Source organism: Sorex fumeus, unplaced genomic scaffold (genome assembly GCF_029834395.1).
Source record: "Sorex fumeus unplaced genomic scaffold, SorFum_2.1 ptg000106l, whole genome shotgun sequence".
Lineage (NCBI taxonomy): Eukaryota > Metazoa > Chordata > Mammalia > Eulipotyphla > Soricidae > Sorex > Sorex fumeus.
The window spans coordinates 5,031,760-5,056,143 of record NW_026606163.1 but is presented as its reverse complement, the minus strand read 5'-3'; the positions used below and the strand labels follow the sequence as shown (position 1 = coordinate 5,056,143).

At 42.3% G+C, this 24,384-nt stretch overlaps 1 protein-coding gene across 1 annotated transcript in view; it reads right to left on the bottom strand.

Moving 5' to 3' along the window:
• Window positions 1-16,975, bottom strand: part of RASEF (RAS and EF-hand domain containing) — an 88,795-nt gene extending 71,820 nt beyond the window's left edge. Inside the window, exon 1 of the mRNA XM_056134771.1 lies at window positions 16,560-16,975. Within this exon, the coding sequence (XP_055990746.1) occupies window positions 16,560-16,975 (416 nt within the window). The remainder of the gene's footprint in view (window positions 1-16,559) is intronic.
• Between the last annotated feature and the right edge of the window lie 7,409 nt (window positions 16,976-24,384).

The following is a 24,384-nucleotide window of genomic DNA, read 5'->3' as shown; positions in this document are numbered from 1 at the left end:
TTCACAATAAAGGGCTCTAGTGATCTGAAATTCATCCTGTGCCACACACAACATCCAAAAGAAAGTTGGAAAACAAAAAAAGTAAAAGGCATCTGAGAGCCTCCTGCTTAGCAGAGGAGTAACAGGCATTCATACGGATCTTAAAACACAATTGTAATACTCTGACCCTCTACTTTCTGAATCTTCAGCAGATGAATGTGCTTAAGAAAAATGAAAGTAGTTACTAGAGTAAAATATACCCTTGAGGCCTGATTACACTTATCATTCCCACAAACACGGGAATCTTAACTACACAACCGACCAAGATAAAACAACACTTTACAAAGATGACCCTGAGTTAGCAAGGAAATTAGTATATCACACAAACAACTACTTAAAAAAATAGATTTCATGAGTGTGTACATTTACCAAAAGATATGTGGCAGTACTATCGTTCTCTAAGTAACAGTCACAAAATAGAAAGTAGACAGTGACTCTTGATGGTAAAATCGATCTTCATTTTGTGGTATCTTCACAAAGTAAAGAGACTACTGCAACAGAAGCAACAGATCTCCACGTACTACCTCACACACATTTAGGATAAGAAGTCAAGCACACTTTCTTTCAATTATAAAACCATTTACACTTCCACATTCCAAAGTGGCCGCCATGTAAATGGACCAGCTTCACAGCTTCATGATTAATCTTGGAAGAGACACCAAGTCAAGTGGTCCCAGTTCTACAGCTCTGCAGCATGTGACCACATATGTAGCAGCCTGACACCTCCAAATCCCACAGTACTAACAACCTAGCAGGAGTGAAGCAAATGAGATGGGAAGGTGGCATAGAAGCCCACTAAGCTCAATAAGCAAAAATAGCACAGAAGGCTCAGCTAGCAACAAATAATACAGCAAATCCTCAATGACTCTAACAACCCCACTGTGAGATGTAACAATCGTCACTAATTTTCTTTTACTGAACTATTTTTTGATTATTCCACTTACCATGTTGTTGTAACAAGCACTAAAGCACTGCACTGTCCTCCCGTTGTTCATTGATTTGCTCGAGCGGGCCCAGTAATGTCTCCATTGTGAGACTTGTAGTTATTGTGTTTGGCATATCAAATACGTCACGGGTAGCTTGCCAGGCTCTGCCATGCGGGTGAGATACTCTCAGTAGCTAGCCGGGCTCTCTGAGAGGGGCGGAGGAATCGAACCTGGGTTGGCAGGGTCAGCCACATGCAAGGCAAATGCTCATCACTGTGCTATCGCTCCAGCCCAACAAGCAATATAAAATAAATTATTTAGCATCTGCGAAGGAGCAGGATTAGGGGGTGGGTAGGAGACAGGGGACAATGGTGGAGGGAAGGTCACACTAGTGGTTGAACTGGTGTTGAAATACTGAATGCTTATACAACTGTATGATGAACAACTTTGTAAACTATGTTTGCAAAGAAAATAAACCCTGGAAACAGAAAAAAAAGTAAACATTTTTACACTTTTATTTATTTGCTTATTTAATTTTAATTGTGATTCTCTAGTTTACGATAGTGTTAATAATGGTTTCTCATGTAGCTCCAAGTACACGTTTTGATCTCATGTATGTACTTAAAAATAAAGTCCACATATGTGGAGAGATAGTACAACAAGTAAGGCACTTGCCTTGAACACATCTGATCAGGTTTAATCTCTGGCACCCTATATAGTCCCAAGTACCATCAAGAGTGATCCTTGAGTGCAAAGCTAGAAATAGGATCTGAGCACTACAAGGTGTGGACCCAAAATAAAACAAAAATGGGCAAAGGTTACAGGGCCCCATAGTAAATGGAAAGGAGTCGGGTCAGGTGGGCTTCTGCAATGGGGTATAAAATGTGTGGCTTCTTTCTGTTGAGTACAGGTATGTTAGTGGAGGTTCTTAAAGCTGTACACTTTACATACTTTTCTGTATAGGTCTGTGTTTGCTGAATGCATTAAAAAACACACAATACACTTAGTGAAGTCCATATAATTCATCTTGATGGCAAATTGAATCATGAATACACTTTGAAAAATTCTATTTCAAACAACCAGAGGCAAAATTCTCAAGGTTATCCTTCCTGCCTCATTTTGATATTATCTTCCTGGAGGCTTTTATTATGTTTGAAAGTAACTCCCAATCAAATGTGGGAGTTTGACTGACAAGGAGAAAAACCCAGCCAGATAAAGCTTATACCTAGGTCTTGGGACTCTGGGCTAATAGTTAGCCATTGAAATTATGTTTAATATTCTTTTAAAAGTCTTAGGGAAACGCTATAAAACTATAAAAGCAGGTAATCAGGAGTTAAGCCTTCTATCTCATCCCTCTTTCCTCCTTGCTTCAACAGAGTTAATATGTACAAAACTCACCAGGGGCTTTTGCTAAAATACAGATGCTTCAGTAGGTCTGTGGCAGAGCCTGAGAGACTGTTTCTACAACAGTCCCTAGAGACTGCCAATGCTGACAGTCTCAGAGAGCTGGGCAATAAAGCCTCAAAAGTGACATAATTTAAACCCTGTGTCTGTTGAACATTTGGAAAATAAAAAACGCTTTATCGTGGGATTAAGAGCATAATGCAGGTGACTTCCTTCTAGCTCTGTTTTGAGACCTACATTTGGAAGAGCATTTCTGGGTTTGTCAGACTTCACACCTGTGAGGAACATACCAAGAAAAGAACAAAAATTGGTAGCTGGGAATAGCAGATTAAGAATTTATCAAAGACTCTCTCACTATCTTTTTATGTGTCAGCTTCACTAGGCAGGGCTGTAGAACTCAAAGTTTTGGCCATGCATGTCTTAATTCTATTGTAAAGCTATCCTTTACATGAGAGTAATCTTAAATCAGTAGATATTAGATCAATCCGATTAGCTTCCATAATGTGAGCAGCCCCATTAAATCCTTCAAGGATCTTTCAGTAAAGACTAACCTCCCCAGGGCTGGAGTGAAAGCATTTGTCCTTGCATGCGGGTAGGGCCTTTGCCTTTCACACGGCTGACCTGGGTTCAATTCCCAGCATCTCATATGGTCCCCCAAGCACTGCCAGGAGTAATTCCTGAGTGCAGAGCCAGGAATTAACCCCTGTGCTTTGCAAACTGTGACCCAAAAAGAAAAAAAAAACACACTTTAAGACTGACCTTCCCAAGGGAGTGGGGATTTAGCCAGCAGATTCTTCTCAACTTCAACTACCCCAGCACTTCCTCTCCTTTCCCCAGTACTTCACAGGGGCTGTAGACCTCCGGGTCTCCACAGCTCTAAGAGTCAGTCCTTCAATTAATTTCTAGAAGATAGTGGAATTCGGAGCAATCCAAGGTCAAAGGGTATTCCCACAGGATCACAACAAAATCTGCAACAGAACCTGAACACGGGCCAGAGCAACAGAATGGTGGGTGGGATGCTTGCCTTACACATGTTCAACCTGGGTTCTATCCCAGGCATTCCATATAGTTTCCCAAGCCCTGTCAGGAGTGATCCCTGTGCACAGAGCCAGGAATAGGTCCTGAGCTCCTCTAGGTATGGCCTCAAGACAAAATAAACAAACAAACAAAAAACAGAACTAACCAAAATCCTGTGTGGTGTCTCACTCAGGATATTTGCTTAAAAGTCCCATCATCTTTGCTGTGGAAGAACAGCAACCAGACTTTAAAGCTAAGAAGTCTAGCACCACCAGATGGGGGAGAAAGATAGTAGAAATTGCTAAGGCACAGAATCTTACCCCGGCAAAGTGAGGTGTGACCCCCATGCCTAAAATTCTATTCTTAAAACCTTAATTTGGAGCTGGAGAATTAGTACAGTGGTTAAGGCACTTGCCTTGCATGTGGCCAACCTGGCTTCAATTCCCAGCACACCACCTGGAGTAATCCCTGATCACAAAGAGAGGAGTAAGCCAGGTGTGACACCCAAATCAAAAGGAAACACAAGAAGCCCACTCTGGAGGCAAGTTTTAACCAGACAAGCTCTACAGTAGGTCCTTGAAGACAGGCAGGAAGCTGACACTGTTGATTCCTCTGGGAATAAGCAACAGTCTGAGGGAAAATGCCACGCTCTAAGATGAGGAATGAGCCCAGTGCTGGGACTGAACCTGGGTCAGGAACATGCAAGGAAGCACTTAACCTCTTTGACCCAATCACTCAAAGCTTATTCACTTGGTGAATAAGATCTTAAAGTTTTACTATTTATAAGAGCAGGTCACATTCCAGGTACCATATTCTCAGCTCTATCACGATATTTTCATTCTAGTCACAGTATATCAAAACCGTAACAACCGATCTAAAGACTTCTGTTAACTGACAGATTTGTATTAGACTGAAAGTTCATTCAGTATAAATAGGAGAGAAATGAAGTCAAAATACTTCCAGGTCAACAGGTAATCTATAGATCTCTGTATATAGAATCAACCTAATACTCATATCTGACTTTGTACCTTGTTGCTGTCACCCATGAATTTGAATTTGTCCTTAAGATGACAGCTGCTCTGTAACAAAGTACATGTTGCTAAAGCATCAGTTAGCTTGTCACTGGGTCAAAAAGAGAGTAGCACTTCTGGAAATCTATCCCAAAGCCCCAAAAACACACAGTCGAAATGCCATCTGCACTTCTATGTTCAGCACTATTCACAATAACCAGAATCGGGAAACCACCCCAGTGCCCAAGAACAGACAACTAGATAAAGAAACTGGTATATTGACACAATGGAATACTACGCAGCCACCAGGAAATATAAAGTCATGAAATTCACTTATAAATGGATGAACATGGAGAATACAATGCTGAGTGAAATGAATCAGAAGGACAGGGACAGAAATAGAATGATGGCACTCAGTTGTAGGAATAAATATATATATATTATATATATATATATAATAACGCTCAACGCTCCTCCTCCATCAACGCTTAAGAATCAGGGACGCTGTCTCATTTGTCAAGGCATCGAAAATCAGTTGGGCTGGACACGTAATAAGATTTAGAGACGACCGCTGGACTAGAGCCATTACAGACTGGATTCCACGGGACGTCAAAAGATTGCATGGACGCCCACCAATGAGATGGTCAGACTTCTTCGTCAAGACCCTGAATGATCGGTTTGAAGCTCTTCATATTCCTCGAACGAGCAGATGCCATTGGGCTACGCTAGCACGCAACAGAGATGAATGGAGACATTAGTGGTGCCTGCTCGAGCAAATCGATGAGTAACGGGGTATCAAGTGATCAAGTGATATATATAACTAATACCCAAGGTCAGTACAAAAAAGGGCCATGAGGACTGATCTACTTCTAGAAGCTTGCTACAAGTGGTGGTGGTAGGGGTGGGGGCAGTTAGGATACAGAAGGAGCCACTACGACAAGGAAAGTCAGAAATGAACACTCTGAATAAGAACTAAGAAAGGCTGGGATGGGGGTTTGGGGCAGGAGGGAAACCTGGGATACTGGTGGTGGGAAATGTACCCAGGTGAAGGGATGGGTGTTGGAACACTGTGTAACTGAAACCTAACCTCGAACAACTTTGTAACTGTGTATCTCACAATGCTTTGATTTAGAGAGACAGACAGACACACACACACACACACACACACACACACACACAGAGAGAGAGAGAGAGAGAGAGAGAGAGAGAGAGAGAGAGAAAGCTACTGAGGCAGATGTAGCATTTACCAGCTTGTTGTTACTCTGTGCTTCCTAAACAACTGCCATGTGATGCACTTCACTAACACAAAGGCAGTAAAGGCAGTGACTGTTAATAACAGACATTTAAAGATATTCCAGGTTAAAGATACCATTATAACAAAATGACCACTCTATTATTTTATAGTTGCAAATGACCGCAAAAGATTATCATGACCAAATTATTACCTCTAAATTTAAAAAGCCTTAAATTGATGAAAAATGACCACCTTTTGTATGAACATTGTAGGAAGAAGTGCTCACAGTGTTACATTAACTTGAGTGCTTCTACCTGGTCATCTCAAAATAAAGCTGGAACATGACAAGTAAGGAGCAGTGTACCTATGGGGGAAAGGCTGACAACCTCTATTTTATTTGAACTGTGCTAAATGAAACAAAGACAAAGAGCTTCTGCAGTATTCAAAAATACTACTTCCTTAAAAAAAACTTTTCATATTTCCTTATTATTTGCTTTACTCGTGGTAAAAAAGTCACGTAACGTCTCTGTCTGTCTGTCTGTCCTCCCATTGTTCACCGATTTGCTCGAGCGGGCCCACTAACGTCTCCATTTTTTTGAGACTTGTTGTTACTGTGTTTGGCAAATTGAATACATCGCGGATAGCTTGCCAGGCTTTTCTGCGTGGGCGAGATACTATCAGTAGCTTGCCGGGCTCTACGAGAGGGCTGGAGGAATCGAACCCGGCTCAGTCGGCTGGCTACGTGCAAGGCAAACGCCCTACCGCTGTGCTATCGCTCCAGGAGATACGTAACACGCAAACCAACAAATTTCAAGTGTACTTTATTGTTGATTGTATGCACAAAGTTATAAAGTAGAACGCTTGTCATAAATTAAATATTTATAAAGGTGTTGCTTTATTCCTGATACCTCTGATTTTATTTCCTTCCTCAGGAGTGTCACATCTATTAAAGAGTTTTCTATGATTCCACATAAACCTTAATACAAATTTTATAAATTCCTATAGAGGCACCATGATTTAAAATACTGTCAAAGACAGAATTCCATGCATAAACTATTACAACACTACACCCACCAACACAGCGCCTGCTTTCCTCCACCAATATCCAAAATTCTCCTGCCATCAACACCCTCTCTCAGGAAGTTCAGCATTACAGACCATGTCTCATGTCCTATTACATTTGGCTATTGGTTATTATCTTAATAAGTTTCCGTACTCAGCTTCCTCCTTAATGTAGCGAACGATCTGCATCTATCATTCTCCTATCTCACTTCCCTCAGAGTGAATTCCATCCATGTCATGGCAAACTGCATCATTTCATCATTGCTTATAGCTGAATAGTATAAGGTAAAGGCCCTCCCGTTGATCATCAATTTGCTTGAGCAGGCCCAGTAACGTCTCCATTGGAGACTTTGTTGTTACTGTGTTTGGCATATCGAATATGTCATGGGGAGCTTGCCAGGCTCTGCCGTGTGGGCGAGATACTCTCGGTAGCTTGCCGGGCTCTCCGAGAGGGGTGGAGGAATCGAACTCAGGTCGGCCATGTTGGCTGTGTGCAAGGCAAATGCCCTACCGCTGTGCTATCGCTCTGAGCTGAATAGTATATAAATCATAAATTATTTAGTGATCTGGTCTTGGGCACAGAAGTTGTTCCCAGACCTTCACTATTGTGAATAATGCTACAATGAACATAAAACCATAAAAGTCTTTACAAAATAGTTCTTTTAGACTCTTGGGTTTGATGTCCAGATGTGGAATGACTGGGTCATATGGAAGCTGGATTCTTAGTTTTCATGCACATGTTCGTAATGTTTTCTAAAGAGGCTGAACCAATGGACATATTCCGAGAGTGGATATGGCTTCCTTTAACCCCACATCTGTGCCAGCACTGCTAATTTTTCTTTTTCTTTACATGTACCAATCTCACTGGTGTGGAGTGATTCTCATTGTTGCTCTTATTCACAGCTCCCTGATAATAAATGATGAAGTGTATTTTTCATATCTGTATTGGCCATCTTTACATCTTTAAGGAAGCGTCTTCTATTTTCCCCAGTTTTTGATAGGGTTGCTTGTGTTTATGTTGTTATTATAAAGGCTTACAGTGTATATGTGTATATACAAGTATCAGGTATATAATATCTATTGAATATTAATCCTTTGTGAGATGAGAGATAAGATAATATTTCCTCCCAGTTTCTATGGTACAGAAGCTTGATTTGATGCAGTTCCATTTAAACAAATGCAAATTTATCTTTACTTTCTTTGCACAATGAGTCACTGATGATGCCTCGAAGGTGCATGTCATGAACGAATATGCTTATGTTTTCCTTGATATACTTTATGAATTCAGATCTAATATTAAGTTCTTTCATCCATTGTGACTTTTATGTAAGATGTGAGACAGGGTCTGAGTTCCTTCTATTTCACATGTGACTGATCGATTTTCCCACCACTATTTGTTTGAGAGGTTTTCCTTTCTCCAATTCATACAACTAGCTCTTTTGTCAAGATTAGCTGAGGGTCTGTCTCTGGGCTCTCAATTCTATTACACTGCCCTGACAGTCTATTTATTCCAGTGCTATATTCTCATGCACCTGGCTGTCTTCACCAGGGCCCCTCGGAGGGGGGCTGGTGGAGTTTCCCTCCCCGCCCCAAGCAGAACCCCAGCAGCCAAAGACCTCCAGAACCCAGCCACAGCCATGCTCAAGGCCACTCTCCACATACTCAAATGAGCCTCACACAAGAAGGAACCGGCAGAGGAACCCAGATGTGTGGGACCCAGGACTGATATCTCCAAGCCTGTGCAGATCGGGACTGGGCCTTCTCCACCCAGATCCCCAATTTTCCAGTAGCTAGATAGTCACACCCAAAAACAGCCCCCCCCATCTCCACGCCATGTAATCCCATCAACAGCCAAGATCCAGAGACTATAAAACAAAGCTCCCTGAAGCACGCAGCCGGCATTTGTGGCCGCACGACCTCTTATAATCTAGTTCTTCCTCGGAGAACCTGACAAGCTACTAAGAGTATCTTGCCTCCACGGCAGAGCCTGGCAAGCTCCCATGGCATATCTGATCTGCCAAAAAAAAGTAACAATAATGGGTCTCATTCCCCTTATCCTCAAAGAGCCTCCAATGCTGCACTGTTGGGAAGGATGAGTAAAGAGGGGCTGTTAAAATCTCAGGACTAGGATGAATGGAAACATTACTGGTGCCCACTAAAGGAAATCAATGAACAATGGAATGACAGTGACACAGTGATACAGTGATATTTTAATGTTGGGGTTGAAAAGTCTCCCATTTTCTTTTTCCTAGGATTGATTTGGTTATTGGGGGCAGTGGTGGTATTACTCTATATTCCATTTCTTTGTGTCTTTTATTTATTCTAATAATGACGGAAAGTTTTATTTGAGTAAGCCTTTTACTTCTTTTGTTAAGATGATCTGCAGGGACCTTATTTCTTTGAGATGTAACTTTGAATGGGATTTAATTTTCAATTTTTCTCACATGTATTTGTTAACATATAGAAATGTCCTGAAATTCTGCATGCTGATTTTATCACACGATATAAGATTAATATACTCAAATAAAAACAGCTTGAATATCTGATCATTTCTTCCAATTTGTCCCTTCCAACTACATGTAATAGTCAAGTGCTACCCAAGCTTTAACATGTTATGCATGAAGCAAGAATGTATATTGTTTATCATACAATAAAAAATATAGACATTACAAAATTCATTGTAATCTAACATCATCCTAAGCAAAGACCCCCAAGCTTATTTTGCCAACTGACTCCCTTTCCTCAAGAAAAAATACTAAGCACTTCTGGAAACCTCCCTTCACCAAACAAACAGAAAATATTTCCCAACAGCATTCAAGACTACTATAGCCCTCTCCCTACCATTCCAGAACCTCTGTGAGGAAAGGGACAGGACAGAACAGGGGGTTGGGGGGAAGAAGGCAGAGTGAGGGCCATTGTCTTCTATTTTGGGAAACGCAAACCTGAGGACCAGGCCAGTAACATACTGTCTAACTGAAAGTTCCATGAAAACCAGAGACCCAAAATACTTTTCTTCTAGGGTCAAGAGGACCAATGAAAAGTACTACCTTGAGATGAAGTTCAGAGATCAGAAACAGAAAGAACCACCACTAGCAAGAAGAAGTGGCTTCAAGTGGAAGCCATGGAAGGAACCAAAGTCTAGTCAGGAAGGTTCTAGGCAGTTTTAGCTTCCTCCCACTCAAAGCAAGGTGATGACTTGGATTAACTATAAAAGGGGGCTATAAAGAGACAAAATTTAAAAGTGATAAATCAGCAACAATGAAGGAGAAATATTTTAGGGGTGTGAGAGAGACTCCCAGTTCTGAATCACAGAACTTTAAGAATACCAGAAAAGTATACAGAGCCAAGAACAACCTTGACCTTCTTCTAAGAGTGGACTTCAACTGAATATCATGCCTGAAAGCTGCAACAAAAATTTATCTCTTTGGATAAGGATGTTATTAGCCAAATGAGTAAATATTTTTAACTATAAACACTGTTAACTCCCTTCAAAGCACCAACATACTAACATTCTGAAGATACTTAGAGCTGAATCTGAATGAAGAGCTAATTTGTCTCTCCATCCAAAGGTGGATCAGATTTATTACTTATTACTGTGAAGAGTGAAAATTCAGGCATTATCTAATTAACCAATGATTTTCCTCATATCTGCAGGCCCCTGTTTCTCATCCCCTTCGCTCTAGACCTTCTCTAAGAGTTATCTGCTTCACTGCCTCTATTTCACCCATCTTACCAGCACCAAATCATATAAGTGGACTTAGGGAAGCACTGCATTATTACAGAGGAAGACATTCAGCATGAAAAATAAGAACAGAGCTCCTAGATGACCCAACAATTCCACCTCATGGCATCTAGCCCCCAAACATAAAAACATTAGCTTGAAAAACATACATAATTATGCTCACAGCAGCCCTTAGTAAACAGCCAAGATATGAAGGCAACCAAAACATCCAATAGATGAATGGATAAAGAAGCTGTGATATCTAAGTGCAACAGAATACTGTGCAGGTCTAAGTAAAAATAAAATCTTATAATTTGCTGCAACTTAAATAGAACTGGAGGGTGTCCTATTATACAAAGTCAGAGGGAAAAGTATAAATATTGCATACACTCATTCATCTGTGGCATACAACTAGAGAATAGACACTATCACAAGTCCTTGTTTATGACAAACCTTTGTCCTTGGATTATAAAACTTAGATTACTAAATTGGGGGTTTGGGGGGGTGAAAACAGGGAGGATAAGTAGAAGTAACATAGAACATTGATGTAACGTCTTGGGGCAGCTGATGATAGTGAAGTGTAGTAACTATATACCAAACCCATAAACGTTGTCACTGTCACTGTCCTCCCGTTGTTCATCGATTTGCTTGAGCGGGCCCAGTAACTTCTCCATTTTGAGACTTGTTGTTACTGTGTTTGGCATATTGAACACGTCACGGGTAGCTTGCCAGGCTTTGCCGTGTGGGCGAGATACTCTCGGGAGCTTGCTGGGCTCTCTGAGAGGAGCGGAGGAATCAAACCTGGCTTGGCCAGGCTGGCTGCACACAAAGCAAACGCCCTACCCACTGTGCTATCGCTCCAGCCAGCCATAAACATTAGCAATAAGAAAAAAAATTGTCTTGATATGTTTTGAAACTGTTTTTCTGTCTATTTGTTTTGGGGGTTCTTTTTTACTTTGGGGATTGCGGGCGCCACAGCCGGCAGTGCCTATGCCTTATTCCTGACTCAAGAGTCACTTCTGGCAGGGCTCAGGAAACCATACAGGGTGCTGGGATTAAACCAGGCTCAGCCTGGGCTGACTGCTTCCAAGGCAAAAGCCTTAATGATTTCTCCCACCCTGTACCTACTACTACAGGGTGGTAGTTTCTTGGTTCTAAATTTTCTCCTAGTTACATGGAACTGGTGCTCATCTATTGAGTCTGTTCCCCTCAATTTTTGTCACCATCCTTATTGACAGGCCTAACTGAACTGTGTGGACTGCCAGACTTGGTTTACACAATCCTAGGGTTGATGCTACTCATGTAGAAAGTCATAAAGGATTAAGAAGACTTGGTATTTGAGCAAATTCCCCCTCATCCTGCCTAGGAGGTTAGCAAAATCACAAGCACACAGTGTCTCTTTCTCAGATCTGATCATTGTGGGGTAACTGTGCTGACTCACAAAGCCTTAAGTATGGTGCAGGACAACCCTATGTTTCTTTCTCCCATTTTTATTTTTGTTTTTGGGTCACACCCAGCTGTACTCATGGTTTACTCCTGGCTGTGCACTCAGGGATTACTCCTGGTGAGCTCAGGTGGACCATATGGGGTGCTGGGATCAAACCAGGCTCAGTTGCATGCAAGGCAAGCGCCTTACCTGTTATAGTTCTGGCCCCAAGCCCCATGCTTCTATTTGTGAGAATGTGGGGTTCTAAATGAATTTATCAAAATAAATCAATTCACAAATAACACTCAAAACTATTGTGAGGAAAATGGAGAAGCTCCAACTCTAAGCAGAGGAGATGCAAGAGAGTTCTCTATCAAATGCAGTGTGTGCATTCACACATGCACTTTCCTTCTTTCCTTGCTCATCTCTGAACACCAGAGAAATTCAGACACTTGTAAAACCTGAGGAAACTGACAAAATAAATGAATCACACACACACACACACACACACACACACACACACACACACACACACACACAGAGAATGAACTGCCTTATCAGTATGTGAACCAAGTCACCAAAAAATGGGCTTACTTGGTTCAGTCGTCAATTATTCTTTAGTACATTTTTGAGTGCCCTGTGTGTATAACCCCCGCCCCTTCATCAAAATATGCCCTTTGCACCATTTGTTATTATTCCAGTTCTGTTCTCTCTCTCCTGAGAAACCAAATGCCTTTCTTGGGATCTTCTTGGTCTAGTCCAACTTTCCTTCTGAATCATCTTACATAACCATGTTGCCCTGCCCTTTCTGGTTTCACCTGCTGGCTGAGTCCCAGCTTACCAGGAAGTGGTAAGAGCCAATTCTGACCTCACAGGGCGTCTATAGCCACCTGTCCAGTTCAGATTAACAGGTCACTAGGCCGCCCAGAACACTCTCCTCCCCAGCCTTTCATGGGAAGGAGCCCTCAATTTTCTAAGGAAAAAAAAAGAACAAAAACTTTAAAGTGTTGGCATCTTTCACAATACAATAATACTTTCAAATACCAGAATTACTGATGACTGGGGGCTGGAGCAATAGCACAGTGGGTAGGGCGTTTGCCTTGCACGCAGCCGATCCAGGTTCGATTCCTCCACTTCTCTCGGAGAGCCTGGCAAGCTACCAAGAGTATCTCACCCACACGGCAAAGGCTGGCAAGCTACCCGTGACGTATTTGATATAACAAAAACAGTAACAAGTCTCACAATTTGTTGTGAGATGTTACTGGTGCCCGCTCGAGCAAAACTGATGAACAATGGGTAGAGAGTGCTACAGTGCTACTGATGACTGGGAAGTTTAACCCAAAACTGCCTAATGCTTTCTTCTAAGAACTTAGGTGACCTATGAAATGGAAATTCTGTAACACTCCACATTCGGGGGGCTGGAGCTATACAGTGCGTAGAGTACTTGCCATGCGTGCAGCCAACTAGGTTCGATTCCCAGCACCCTATATGGTTCTTTGAGCCCTGACAGGAGTGATCCCTGAGCACAGAGCTAGGAATCAGCCCTAAAGACTGCAGAGTGTTGCCCAAAAGAAAAAAAAAACTCCACAATTTTTGCCTCTACAGGAACCAAACAAGTTTACTCTGATCTCTGTTATCAAACTAAACAATAATACTTTCTGGAAAGAAGCAAGGTAAAAGATGCCACAGAAGGAATATGGAATGCCAGGAAACAAGCAAGAATACCAGATGAAACATCACGTGAGTCCAGAGACATACCTTTCCCCAGGGAAAAAGACATCAGATAATGATATAGATCTAATTACTCAATAAGAACATTAATCATTGTAATCTCCCAGGTATTATTCTATTTTTCAGGAAAATACTTATTGAAGTAAAACTAGACCATAGCATCTCACATAAATTTCAGCTATATGTCACTGTAAAAGTAATATGATGTAATACTAAATGTAGTATAATGCATATACTGGATCAAGTTCACCACTAAAAGTTTAAATCCACACTGTCTCATAAAATTGATCCCTTTTGCCCTATTGCTCCACCTCCTTAGTTTCTGGTTACCACTAACTTGGTCACAGTCAAATTTTATTTTCCTTTCCTTTAGTTCATTGTATTTCAAATGATCCCAAATATGACTAGAATAAAATGGGAAAAAAACACATGATTTTTAAAAGATAAAATTTCAAGGGCCAGAGGGATAGTGCAGAAGATGGGACATTTGCTGTGCTCACGGCTGACCTAGGATCGACCTCCAGCACCCCATAAGGTGCCCCAAGCTCCACCAGGAGTGATCCCTGTGCACACACTCATCCCTGGATGCTGCAACGTGTGAACAAAAAATAAATAAATAATTGAGACTTCAAAGAAAGCTTCTCATTGCAGTTCTCTGTTGCTATGTGGAGTTTCCTGCAAATAACTCTCATGCTTTGAATGCTATCTGAGTCTCTTTTGAGAATTGTTTCAGCCATACTATGGACTTCATTAAAGGCAGGAATCCCATTCCATCCTTGTCTTTGCTTAGAAGGGACTTACTTAGGACAAGCTAAATTTCTAAGATGAAACTAGCTCTCAATGATGTTTGCAGAATTAAGTTGGCAGAAATGATGGCATTGGTATTATCAGTAACAAAAGATTGTAACCACATTTGGAGAGGAGGGAAGGTCAACAGCTGTATGAAAAAGTGGAATGGAAGTCATCCAATTTACCAAAATAGTTAGTGGCTGCCATGGTGATAATCAGATGAAACAGTTCAGTCTAGTTCTTTTCCATTGGGGTTAGTACAGGATGGCAAATATTGTACTTGTTAATCTAGCATCAGAGCAGGGTGGGGCTTAGAATACAAACCTAGTAGGTCACACTGGTGAGCCTTAAACTTAATAACTTCTGGAGCTTTAGGGAAGGTGGTGTGATAACAAGGTCATCAATAATATGAAGTGCTGACTTGCCTACTAATCCTAGTAAGGTCATTTGAGTCACCTTAAGGTCAAGTGTCAAAATATTTGCTGCTATGAGTCAATAAGAGGAGAGTGTTTATTTGTATGTTTGTGCCTATCCTGACTCCTCTTTTCCTTTATTCCTCAGAGTCGTACCTTTTTAACCGACTGGAATAAAAAACAGGTAGAGAAGAAAGATGATCCAAAGAATATAGTGGAAGCGATGTTTAAATGTTCCTACTCCCTTGGCGGAGCCACTGCATGATAACTCACTAGTAAATAAAGTCTATACATATGGGTATCACGCCTACTTTCTCTACACACAATCCCTCCTACACTGCAATGAGTCACTTCATGCCCAGATCCAAACTGGAAGGAGACATCGGGTGGAGAAGAAGGAAGAGGGGACACAGCCCTGCAGCCTCAGCTGTGAACCACCCTGAAAGACCACCTACAACCCCTAGAGCTGTCTGAGTCCTATGTCTCTGGTAGTTGAACTGCCAGCCAAAATGATGCCTTTCATCGCGAATTTAATAATGTGCCAGACTGTCATCAATTGTCAGCTAAAATCCAAATAAAACGTATAAACACACTTTTCAGCACTCAGAGGAAAATGTGGGAATACGGAGACATTACTAAAACATCAAAGACAGACGCAAATGAATCCCAACAGAATGGAGCTTAGAGTGTTCCCTCCTTCCCCTTACCCTGCATTCCTGCTGCCCCTGGGAACTAAGAACATGCTCTGACATCATCTCTGTGTGCGCATGGGAGTAGAGAATTTGTATGAATTTGTCATTTTACTGTTTCATGGAAGTGGGAGATTTTTTTTTTCAGTTCACAATATATGGGCTCAAATCTACCCCCCCGGGGACCCTTGTTTTTAAGCGAGCAAGTTTCTAAATCTCATTTGGTCTAACTTTGTGAGTCTAACTTTCTCCATCCATCAGAGACATAAAAATCTACCTCCCAGGGGTTGTTCTGAACATAAACAGGCGAATCTGCAAAATGCCTGGCATGGAGCAGAAAGCAGTGAACATCTGATATTATTAGTACGGGGCGATCTAACTGTTTCACCATTATCCCAAGAAAACAAGAGAAATCTAAGGCCTGTGCCAACACAGGTCACCAAACTGGCAAACGGTCCTCCCCTCCCGGCACAGCCGGAGCCCACAGTGGCCCTACCCTCATCATGATGCGCGCAGCTTCACCGGGATCCCGAGGATGTGGCTAGACGCATTTCGGGGAGCCTGGATGGTACTTGCCCCTCTCCGAGCGTGCCTCGCTCCCTTTCCTTAGCCGCTAAGAGTTTCTCAGCTGTGCGGGGCTCCGGGCTCACTTGCCGCGGGACTCCAGTACTGTATGAAACGCCTGGGATGGAACCCGCGCGCAAAAAAAGCAGGTGCCTGGTGGAGGGATGGGTACTTGATCATTGTATAACTGAAACCCAAGCACAAAAATTTATAAGTCTATAACTGTATCTCATGGTGTTTCACTAATAAAAAAATTTAAAAAAAAACACAAACAACAACAACAAAAAGCAGGTGCCAGCCGTGCTGTCACTGCAGCCACTTCTCAACCTTTCCCCGACGGGCCTGGGCTCCCCTGTCCTACCGACTACCCCCACCCCGTTTATACCACTGTCCCCTGTGCCCCTTATACTAGACCGTGGGTGCCATATGGTCCGGCGGAGAAACGCCGCTCTAGGGGCCAGAGGCACGCAGCGGATCGGGTGCGCCCCCAGGGAAGCCCCCTGCACGCCCGCACGCCCACACGCACGCACCCACCTGGGAATGAACTGGGCCTCGTCCCCGAGGCGGCTCTGGAAGTCCTGCCACGCGCGGCCGGGGTTCGCGATGCCCTCCGGAGCCAGCAGCCCCTGCGACCCGCCCTCGCCGTCCGCGCCGTCCTCGCCGTCCGCGCCGTCGGGGGTCGCTGCGGCCCGCTCGCCCTCGGTCCGGAGCCGCAGCCCCCCGCGCCGCGAGCCGCGGAAGCCGCGCGCGAACTCCTGGAAGGTGATGGCACCGTCGCGGTCGGCGTCCAGCCGCTGGAACACGGCGTCCGCGTCGGCCGGCCGCACGCGCAGCTCCGCGCACAGCGCGCCGAACTCGTCGCGCTCCAGCCGGCCCGAGCCGTTGGCATCGCACGCGGCGAAGACCGAGCGCAGAAGCGCCAGTTCCTCGCGCTCGGCCGCCGCTTCCATCCCGCGGGAGCCGCCGGGAGGAGTCCCGGGGCCGCGCGCGCGCGCGGCTGGGCCGGCCGCTCCGGCCACTCGCGGTAAGTCCGGGCGCTCCGAGGGGCCGGGGAGCGGACCTGGGGCCGGCCGGGCCGCTGCGGCCCCCGGGCGTGGGGCTGCGAGGCCTCCTGCGTGGGGTGGAGGGAACACACGCGGCGTGGCCCACCGAGTCGGCGCCCGCCTGCAGCGCGAACGTCGGGCTCCGCGCAGCAGCAGGTGCTCCCGGGCCGCCCCCGGCTCCGCCCAGTCCGGATCGGGGCGGGGATCGTCCGCTTGCGCCGCCCGCACCTCCCGCTCCGGCCCCCGGGAGTTGAGAGCTTGATTGGCTTCCACAAAGTCAAAAGGTTTGGCGCTCCCAAGTTTGTGATTGGCGGGAGTGAGCGTGGAAAACTAACTGGACAGGAAAAGGAAAGGGACGTTAGGGGCAGGGGGTCCAGATTCTGTGCACTTTTTCCCCTTACGATGATTAAAAAAAAAAAAAATGGGCGGAACTTGTATGTTTTTTTTTTAATTTTTATTAGTGAGACATCATGAGGTACAGTTGCAGACTTACACATTTTTGTGCTTGGGTTTCAGTTATACAATGATCAAATACCCATCCCTCCACCAGTGCCCATTTCCCACCACCTCCGATCCCAGTATCCCTCCCACCCCCCATCCCCCCATCCCACCCTGCCTCTGTGGCAGGGCATTCCCTTTTGTTCTCTCACTCTTATTGGGTGTTGTGGTTTGCAAAAGAGGCAATGGGTGATAATCATGTTTGGTCTACATGTTTCCTTATAAGCCACAGTGCCTGGAGACCGCACTCTCTAACTTTCCCTTCGGTAATGCGTACAAACACTCAGATTCTCAGATTCAACTATTTGGTTGCGAATTAAAAATCAGGAAGATCCCCCAAACCAGTGATTTTTCTCAATCCTGTCTCCCCAGTTTGAGGGAAAAATTACTCACAGCCTTGGCCAGGCAACTATCCTTAAACCACAACTTAGGGTCGATTTTTCTGTGTTAACCAATTTTAAAGGAGATTGTATATTCAATTGTATGTTACCTTAGACACTTATTTCAGCGATGGTTACAAAATACTTAAAAATTCATCCTTTAGAATAAATCATCCTTCTATTTCTAAGAGACCCTTACTACAGCATTCAAGTGTCCTCAGAGCCTGTAAAATGAGTTCTCGTCATTTTAACTACTCACATCACAACCTTCCCTCCACTTTTTAGATACTCTTTTATTTAGTGCTATTTCTTCTAATTTTCACTATTTCCATTTTATCTCATTCATGATTCCCTTTACTTTTGATTAACTTGACCTCTTTAATATAAACAATTCAGGGAATTTAGCTGACACGTTCCCTCTGGCCAGTGTTCTTAAACACAAAAGCTAAGTGCTAAACATATTACTGTTACTTGAACAGCGCAATAAACATGAACAGCACTTACAGCATGTAAAAAACTGTGTCATTTCAAACTGACCATTTCCATCTCTAAATTGAACTGTCAAATTAAGAGAAACTGCTTTAGCAACCTAATTGCTAAACAAATTTAATTCTACACAAGTAGATAGCTAATATATTGAAATGTTTCGTTAGTACAATATAAAGTACTATTGATTTTGAACTTATGCTCTTTCCTGCTTATCCTGAAAATTGATTTTTCTATATGAATCCAAAGAGTGCTACTTTGGTAATTCTTTTAATAAAGCTTTATGTATAATTATTAAACTGAGTCCTTCAAATATTATCACCATATTGTGTTTAATCAATACCTATTTCTCTAGATGAGTTTATAACTGGCTACTTAGCTGGAGTGATCATACAGCAGGAAGGGCATTTGCCTTGCATGTGACCCACCCAGGTTCAATCTCTGGCATCCCACAGGGTCCCCCAAGCACTTCCAGGAGTAATTCCTGAGTGCAGAATCAGGAGTAACCCCTGAATATTACCAGGTGTGCCCACCCCCCCAAAAAAATGAAAAGAGGAGGAGAGGGAAGGAGGAGGAGGAGGAAGAAAAGAAGAAAGAAGAGGAGGAGGAGGAGGAGGAGGTATAATTATTTCTTGAAGGTTAATTGTGCTTCATACTTGAAATCGTCTTGATTTTTGCATCCATTATTTCCATATATATTTTTTGACCTATTCTACTTCTTCGCTAAACCCCCCTCTTTGAGAAATTATCAAGTAGTATTGTCGATGTACTCAGATGTCCTATATCAATTATCTACCTCTGCACAACAACACAACACATGCTTAAAATAGCAGTAATGGTTTTTGTTCCTATTCCATTGCGAGAGCCTGAGCAGCCTCTAGGGTGTGGTTTTTCAGCTGCCCTGCTTGGGATCACTCAGACAGTTGAGGACTTCGAGCTTCCAGTTGCAGCTGCCTGATACGGGCTGTCAACCGTGCTGTGTCTCCCAGAGGCTCTGTCACCTGATGGTATCTCTACAAGAGGATAAGCCCCAGTGCACACATGCTATTCAAACTTCACCTTGTGTCATGTTTGCTGATAAACCATTTATCAAACTGAGTCAGTTGGCTAAACCCTGCCAATGTGAAAGTCACACAGTAATCACTGCTGAAAGTGTCAGGAGACATTTCTGTATGTGACAACTTAAGAAATGGAAAAGCCATTCACATCCAGTAGATAAAGACCAGTATGCCAATAAATATTCTGTAACGTGTTGCAATGCCCCCACCCCTCAATAGGGAAGTCACTGTCGCTGTCACTGTCATCCGGTAGTTCATCAATTTGCTCGAGCGGGCACCAGTAACGTCTTTATTCGTCCCTGTCACGTGTTAGTGTGGCCCGATGGCATATTGGGGGCTCTTTCAGGGTCAGAGGAATGAGGACCATCATTGTTACTATTTTTGGCATATCAAGTATGCCACAGGTAGCTTACCAGGCTCTGCTGTGCAGGCACAATAGGGAAGTAGTGACTAAAAATGTCAAGAGAGTGAAACTTAAGAAAATCTGCATGTTAACTCAGAAAGCCACAGAATTCCTGATTAAAAGAAAACCAAGATCAGAATCTTCATCTGTGCATTCAAAGCCTCAAGTCTCTTCTCACCTTATATATCAGTTTCTCTTATTTTAGTTTTCATGAGAGTTTCTGTCGTTTTCCCAAATATGCTATACTTTATTGCATGATCAACTTAATAGTACATTATGATTATTATTTTCATTTTGTTTGGCCCCAAACCCTGTGGTGCTCAGTGTTTGTTCATGACTCTACCCTCAGCGATCACTTCTGGTGGGACTTGGGGGACCATGTGGAATGCTAGATTAAACTGGGCCTACTACCTGCAAGCCAAATGCCTGCCATAGGAGAATGATAGTATCCTCAGGTACAGCCCTAGAACGTTATGTTTATGAAAAAGTGTAAGTGTCAAATATGCATTGTCTTTTCTCACTCTGCCTAACCCCAAGCCGTTTTCTAGCCTCCTTGAATCCTCCTTGAATCTATTCCTCCTGGAATCTGTTTTTACCGAAGTTCCACAAGACTGTTGCTTAGCATGTGATATATCGGACTCAGGGCCACTCCCAATGACACTCAACCCAGTGTTGCTTGAGCCCAGCTGTGCTGGGGACCATTAGCCCCATCAGCCCCAGCCCTACAGCAGTTGCTGTAGTCAATGCCAGTAAGGAAACCTGGATCCTCCCTGTGTGAGGTGTGTTTCAGCCCTAGGAGGTGTCTGACCCAGGAATGCCATTTTCTACACTTTTACTTCCCTTAGGATTTTATTTTCCTACACTTCATTTCAGAATTTCTAATTAGTTTTCCCAATAGCCATTTATTCAACTACATTCTCTCCCCCATTCATTGAAATACCACCAGTAGCATATATTAAAACTATGCTTGTATTCATTTTATACTTTTTGGTCTGCCCTGTTGAGGAATAACTCACATTTTGAAATGCCTCTAACTTACAAAAAGATTCCTAAAGGATGCTTATAAACTTTGTGCTGTTTTTCATATTTTTGTTCATATAAGATGAGGGAGTGGAGGAAACAGTGATATTTCAGATTAATTTGTAAGTAACATGTCCATAAGAACAGTTTATCTGAAATAGTCATGTAAATTAGTAAAAAAAAAAAAGTACAGGTTGATAGCTCATTCATTTTATTTAAAGTGGTAGTTTTCAAATACTGTCCACTGAAAAGGGTTGGAAATCATTTATTGAGAAATAAGGAGTCCTTCATTTATTTGAAATGTAAGATATTTCAAACAAACCACAAAGATACTGAGAAAGCTTCTTAATACCTCGAACAATCTATTCAAGGAAAGACCATGGGTACATAATAGGTCTCTATTTTTTTTGTGTTTTTGGAAAATAAAGAAAATAGAGAAAAAAGATAGTGGAGGCATTTCCTTCCTATTTTAGCATCCAAAAATAGCTAACCAGGAATTTGAGATCACAGAGAGGCCTTTTAGAGCTAATGAATTAGTAGGTAAAGAGAGCTTGTCTACAGTTATCAGATGAATTTTTACAAAAGGCAACTTCTTTCTGGCTGCTTACAGATTTAAAAATCAGAGATAATTTTGTTGGCGATTATTTTCTGAAATTAAAAAATAATTGCAAAAAAGTTTTGTGATCAAATATATTTTGAAAACAAATTAATTTGGAAAGAATTCTAGTATACACTTTTTTGGGGACAAGATTCGTATTAACTGTTTATACTTGTATAATCTAATCGTTCCTATATTTGTCTGTGGGAACCTTTAAGTTTTGTTTTTATTTTGTTTCTGTTTCAATTTCTCTGAGCTTTGCACTGTTATTGATCATTTGAATGTACTTTGAAAAAATGTTATGATGACCAAGCAGGGTGCTGTCCCTTGCTTGGGACAAAATTTACTTTCCTTCTCTACAGTGGAGGAATGAGCTCCACCCCTTGACCTCTCTTCAACCAGGAAATGAAGGTATTTTAAAGAGGCCTTTTGAGGTTTACCATATAAAATCTCCTTTAGGTAAAGATGCTTTCCTCAAAACCTGGCTTAACATTGAAGTAATCTGCCCCTAAGAGATCCATAAGTCTTTCATGATGGAATATTCAGATATTCAGGTAATGAATATCTGAATTCAACTCCACTTAGTGAAGCCTTAGATTCAGAACAGTTTCAAACCTATAAGAACCTGAGTTTTAGTCCTCCCATGACTATATACTCATAGTCTACTAACCTTATACAAGTTATAGGAAATATTTTTGAATGTTTTTCAAAAATATTTTTAGAAACTATCAAAAACACGTTTTAGGAACTATCTTTCCCAGTTATTTCCTTGATGCATAAATATGAAAAGAGAGGAGTAATATAAAGCCCATATAACTCTACACAGATGTGTGAACATCTTAGCATTTTCTTTGGATCATTTTTTTAGTTAAAGCACTTTGTTGAACTTCCTCTAAGTTGAATATTGTTTCTGTAATTTGAAAAATAGCATCATTAGATGTGAGCCACGTGCCTAATTTCACAAATTGGTCTTGAAAAAACAACTTCTCTGTAATGCCCCATATTGTATCACCAAATCACAAAAAAAGAGAACAAAGGGAATCGGATACTAGAACTGAACTGAAAAAGAAATGTTCCATTGTCATTTAACATTTAAATTTATACTGTGGTTTAGGTAACATGGCTGCAAGAGTGTTGATATCTATGGTTTTGATGAACAAAGTCTCTGCACCTCCTCCTCCTCCTCCCAAACATCCACTTTTTACTTCTAGATTGCCTCTTCTTTTCTTCCAGCTCCCTATCCCAGTGCTTGGTAATCCCAATTTTGTAATACAAGGCTAAGAATTTGTCAATGTTCAATACTGTTCCCTAATTTTGTTCTCTGTAAGAACAGTTGAGTCAGAATATCTGGTATTTGTCCTTCTTTGTTGGGCTTATTTCACTTAACATGATTCCCTCCAATTCCATCCATTTGCAGTGAATTACGAGATTTTACCTCTTCTCATACCTCCATTGTGTTTAAATGCAAGTATTTCCTTTTCCACTCATCTGTCATTTGACATTTGTGTTGTTTCCTAAATGTCTTATTATACTAAATGTTGCAGTGAACATAGCTGTGCAGATTATATCTTTACAAATTGACTTGTTTGTGTCTGGGGGGTAGATGTCAAGGAGTTGAAACATTGGGTCATATGGAAGCTCTATTCATACATTTTTGGGAAGTCTTCATGGTATTTTCCACAGGGTCTTAACCGGACAATAGTTCCACCAATAGTGAGTGAGGGCTCCTTTTCACTGCATCATTGCAATGCTGATGGATTCTCTATAATATATGTCATTCTCACTTGTGTGAGATATATCATTGTTGTTCTGGTGGCATTTACTTGATAATAAGTAGAGAGAGGACTTTATCACATGCCTCTGTTCATCTGTCTTTCTTTTTTGGAGAAGTGTCTGTTCCTAATTTTTTATGAGGTTGTTGGATTTGGGGTTGTTGAGCTTTGAGTGCTTTATATATCTTGGTTATTAGCTCTTTAACTGGTTATCATGGAAATATTTTTCAATTAAGTTACATAAGTCTTAACTTTAGCCCACATTTGATTTGTCATGCAAAAGCTTCTGTTTGATGTATCCCCTTTTGTTTATAAATTTTTGTCATTGATGTCAAATTAAAGTAAAAGTAAAGTAAAGACCCTCCCGTTGTTGTCGTCGATTTGCTCGAGCGGGCCCAGTAACGTCTCCATTGGAGACTTTGTTGTTACTGTGTTTGGCATATCGACGTCACGGGGAGCTTGCCAGGCTCTGCCGTGCGGGCGAGATACTCTCGGGAGCTTGCCGGGCTCTCCAAGAGGGGTGGAGGAATCGAACCATGTTGGCTGCGTGCAAGGCAAACACCCTACCGCTATGCTATCGCTCCAGCCCTGATGCAGGTCTATATCCTAGAGAGTTTCACCTATGTTTTCCAATTTATTTATGAATTCTAGTCTAATATCAAAGTTTCAAATCTACTTGAATTAATGTTAGTTTATGTGTGAGATATCGATACAACTTCATTTGTTTTCCATGTGGCTATCACAACTATTTGTCAGTCTTTCTTTGCTCCATTTCATGCTGTTCCATTTTATGTCCTCATACCTTTTTCATGAAGTAAAAAGAGAGACGGCCATTTTAGAGATGGTCACTTTCTCCTGAACCACCTCTGCCACCCTTGGACTAGCTGGGACCAGTTAGGACAAATACAGTCTGCAATGAGTCCCTGCACAGCACAGATCTGAGTCCTGCCAGCCCCACTAGGTCAAGCCTCACCTGATGTTCACTTGTTCTGTGCATGGGAGTTAATCCTCACCACCCAATTACTCAGGGACCTGTGGACTCAGACTGGAACAACGAATTACTCTTTGCAGGAAAAGAAAGTCAGTCTGAAGATTTACCCA